General features: G+C 62.2%; 1 protein-coding gene across 1 annotated transcript in view; it reads left to right on the forward strand.

Annotated features, from left to right (window-relative positions):
- The first annotated feature begins 3,279 nt into the window (after positions 1–3,279).
- The window catches only part of BRSK2 (BR serine/threonine kinase 2), an 88,964-nt gene continuing 88,044 nt past the window's right edge, over positions 3,280–4,199 (forward strand). The window contains 2 exon segments of the mRNA XM_011993869.1: positions 3,280–3,363; positions 3,968–4,061. Coding sequence (XP_011849259.1) covers positions 3,280–3,363; positions 3,968–4,061 — 178 coding nt within the window.

Genomic DNA, 4,199 nt, shown 5'->3' on the forward strand with positions numbered 1-4,199 from the left:
GTTAGTAAGGATGCAGCAGCTCCCGCTCACGCTCTTGCTGCTCCCACCAGGTAAGACGAGCCTGCTTCCCCTCGCCTTCCGCCACGACTGAAAGTCTCCTGAGGCCTCAGCAGAAGTCAGGTAGGCACCAGCACCAGGCTTCCCCTGCAGCCTGAGGAACTGAGAGCCAATTCAACCTCTTTTCTGTAGCAAGTACCCAGTCTCGGGCGATTCTTTATAGTGGTGCGAGAACGGACGAATACACGTCCTGTTGTGCCACCCTCCCCCCGCCCCCCACAGCCTGCTCTCGGGCTTTTTATACTCCCACCTCCTCCTTGCTCATGGCTGACGGATACCTAATGAGGAGGGGACCTGCAGAGGCCTTTTCTGCTGGGTCACAGGCAGCAAGCAGGGCCGCGGGCCTTCATCCAAAGTCGGGTCTGAAGTTTCCTACGTTCCCAGCCATCTGACCGCTCCACTGCCTCCCACCCATGTACGAAGCCCCACCCAGGCTGGGCTGAGTCTCCTGGGGCCCCAGGATGGTGTGCCCACCTCTGAGTCCCTGGAATGTCTTTCTGCGTCCTGCGACTGGGTCCTGCCTGCTGGGACTTGGGCCTCAGAGTCACCCAGGAACAAGGCACCCATCCTTCTCCAGCACAGGCCGTGCTAATGAGAGGCAGACGCAGACTCCGATCCCCCTCGCACTCCTGTTTCCCTCCTCAGCAACTTCTCCAGCTGCCCAAAGAGTGGGCAGGAACCATCACCCTTGGGCTATAGAGGCTGAGCCTCCCAACCCCAGCAGACAGAAGTTCTGGGAGCCACCTCAGCACGACCCAGCCAGGGTGGGCAGCGGGGACGGGCCACGGGGTGCTACGCATCTCAGCACCTGCTCCCAGCCCCTCCCACCCCCCTCACCTCTCCTTCCCCAACCCTGAGTCCAGGGGATAGCGTAGGGGCCAGCCCAGCTGGGAAGAGAGTGGAGCTTTCACTTGGGGTACCCCAGGGTGAGCCGGGGGTGTTGAGGGGGTGACACAGGTGGGCAGCACTTGGCCCTCACAAAGGTTGTCATTTTCACAGCAGAGAGTAAGGCCTGCCAGACACAGCTCTGGGATCTGCCCTGGTCCCCTCGACAGTGTGGTCAATGCTCTGTGGGTGGCCAGTGACCCACCTGGTGAGCCCAGTGGACAGGACAGTGTCCTTGGGGATATGGGACCGGCGCCTCTAAGGCAGGGCCCGGCCTGAGGAGCCTCTGGGGCCTGCTGGGATCCTTGGCCTCCGTCCACCGTGCACCTCCCATTCCCCCAAGCCTCTTCTCCCACACCCCTCCCTCCTCGCCTCTCAGGGACCCTATGGCCCCTTCGTAGCACCCCAGCTTATGTGACCTCAGGTTACACAGGCAGCAGCTTGGGGGCACGTCTGGGCTCCTCTGTCAAATCATCAGGAGGACCTGGCGGGCCGCACGTAGGCCAACGGTCCATGGAGCCACGGCCGGGACCGGAACAGAACCACTCGGTACTCAGCCCCAGATGCGAATTCAACAGCGAGGAGAGCTCTGACCTGGAGCAACAGCCCGAGGCCCCTGCTGCACTCGAGCTCTAGAGAGGGAGGCCATGAGCTCCGACAACACAGACAGAAGGCCGGGCGCGATAGCTCACGCCTGGAATCCCAGCACTGTGAGAGGCCGTAGTGGGTGGGTCGCCTGAGGTCGGTGGGTCACCTGAGGTCAGGAGTTCAAGACCATCCTGGCCACCATGACGAAACCCCGTCTCTACTAAAAACACAAAAGTTAGCCAGGCATGGTGGCAGACCCCTGTAATCCCAGCTACTTGGGAGGCTGAGGCAGGAGAATCACTTGAACCCAGGAGGCAGAGGTTGCAGAGAGCTGAGATCTCACCACTGTATTCCAGCCTGGGTGACAGAGTGAGACTCTATCTCAAAAAAATAAAAAATGAAATAAAATAAACACAGATGGGAAAATGTCCCTAGCCCCCAAAATACCACAATGAAACCGAAAGCCAAACAAGCTCAGAAAGAAGCATCGCTACATGCACGTCACGGAGAACGCTAATATCTTCCGTTTACAAAGGGTTCTTATAAATCAGTGTTAAAAACCAGAAAGGACATGAACAACTCACAAAAGAAAAAGGCAAATGGCTACTAAATACGTGGGGAAATGCGGAACCTCAGCAGCGAATGAAAATGTGCAGAGTAACGAGCATCAGAGTGCGGCCACTGAGGGCCCACCAGGGCGGCTGGTTCACATCCACAGCTGACGGAGGAAGGAACCGGCGTGAGCCCACGGCTGTAAAATCAGTGCAACTCCCAGGGCTTCTTACTGCACCATCCCTCCGCGTCCCACTCCCCACGCTCTGGCCTGTCTTCTGACAAGCCCTCCTTGGGTGTTTGGTTCCTACGTGGGCAACACTTACCTCTGTGTGCTGGTGACTTGCGGAGCTTCCAGAACAATGTGTGCAGTGTGGAGCTGACCCCCCTGCCACCCCCAACAGGGGCTACCTGGGCACTGCACTCCCCAGGCTTCCCTCCTCATCCCTCAGCGGGGGCATTGTGGGGGTGTGAGCACACATGCTCGGCAGGTGCTGGATCTGTGCTGGGCTTCTGAGCATCAGAGGCCCCAGTGTGCCCCTCCAGGCTTCCTAGTCACCTCCATTGGGCACAGCAGGAAGCCCCCAGGCTGGGGCAGGGGCAGGAGTTCAGATGGCGACAGGCAGTTCAGCAGCCAAAGTCCCCATTGTAACAGGCGCTGCTTTCCACCAGTGTGTAGCACCTGGTGGTGGGGACACCCAGAGGGGCCTGGGTGGGAGACCCCCACACCTGCTCCCACCTGCTCACTGACCTCCTGCCTGTCCCTGTGGGGGTCTCTAGCCACCTGTGTACAACAGAGGGGGAATCAGACTGTGGCCACCCTCTCTAGACCTGCACCCTATTCCTTTCTGCAGCAGGACGGGCTGGCCAAGAGCAACCGATTGTGGAGGTAAGAGGCCGACAGCTGTCGGGCATGGAGCTGGTGGGCGTGGGGCTGGTGGGCATGGAGCTGGTGGGCGTGGGGCTGGTGGGCGTGGGGCTGGTGGGCATCATGGAGCTGTCGGGCATGGAGCTGGTGGGCGTGGGGCTGGTGGGCGTGGAGCTGTCGGGCATGGAGCTGGTGGTGGGCGTGGAGCTGGTGGATGTGGGGCTGGTGGGCGTGGAGCTGTCGGGCATGGAGCTGTCGGGCATGGAGCTGTCGGGCATGGAGCTGGTGGGCGTGTGGGCGTGGGGCTGGTGGGCGTGGAGCTGGTGGGCATGGAGCTGTCGGGCATGGAGCTGTCGGGCATGGAGCTGGTGGACGTGGGGCTGGTGGGCGTGGAGCTGTTGGGCATGGAGCTGGTGGGCGTGGGGCTGGCGGGGCCTGGGGCAAGCCTCTGGGAAGGGACTGCTGAGAGAGCAGCGGGGGGAGGACCAGAGGCGATGAAGGGAAGGCAGGGTGGGGGTGGGGCGGGGGCAGCAGCAACAGAGGCCCTAACCTGAGCCGCCCTGACCCCGCTCTCTGACCCCTGTCCAGGGACAGGTGCGTGCCAGACGTGAGCAGAGAAGACAAACGCAGGTGTGGCTGTGGGCAGGGCGGCCTCTCTAAGGTCCCCAGGAGTAGTGGGGGATCTGTTTGCAGGACAGAGTCATGGGAAGCCTGGGCCAGCCAGGCAGGTCCTGCCAGTGGGGAAGGAGGTGGCTGCTCCCACGGCTGGGCCAGAGGTGTCCCTGATGTCCGTAGATGGTGCTGGGAACCAAGAAAGCGGCTGCTCTTCCTCCTTCACACACGGATCGAGGTGAGGAGGACGGGACGGGTCAGGGATGGGGCGGGCGCAGGAAATCCAGCTCTCAGGCAGGTGAAGGGGGCCGGTCCGGAGCGGGTATGAGGCTGGCTGGGAGGCCCCGGGAATGCGCGCGAGGGCAGGCCGGCTGCCCACCCGTGCCACCTGCCCTCTCCCCACAGGTCCTTGGCCCGGCTCCTGGGGGCCGTGAGCTTGTCCCGCAGCTCGGGGATGCTGCTCAGCGGGTCGCCTCGTCATTGGTCGTGCGCCTGCTCAGTCTGGGGCAGGGGCTGGGACAGCGTCTTTAATCCCTGCTGCGGGTGCGGGGATTAGGACAACGTGGAGTGAGTGAGTGAAGGGATGGCGCCGTGAGCTCTCAGCGCGGGGGACCCACGCCCAGCCGGGGCGCCAGGA

This window comes from Mandrillus leucophaeus, unplaced genomic scaffold (genome assembly GCF_000951045.1).
Source record: "Mandrillus leucophaeus isolate KB7577 unplaced genomic scaffold, Mleu.le_1.0 Scaffold435, whole genome shotgun sequence".
Classification (NCBI taxonomy): domain Eukaryota; kingdom Metazoa; phylum Chordata; class Mammalia; order Primates; family Cercopithecidae; genus Mandrillus; species Mandrillus leucophaeus.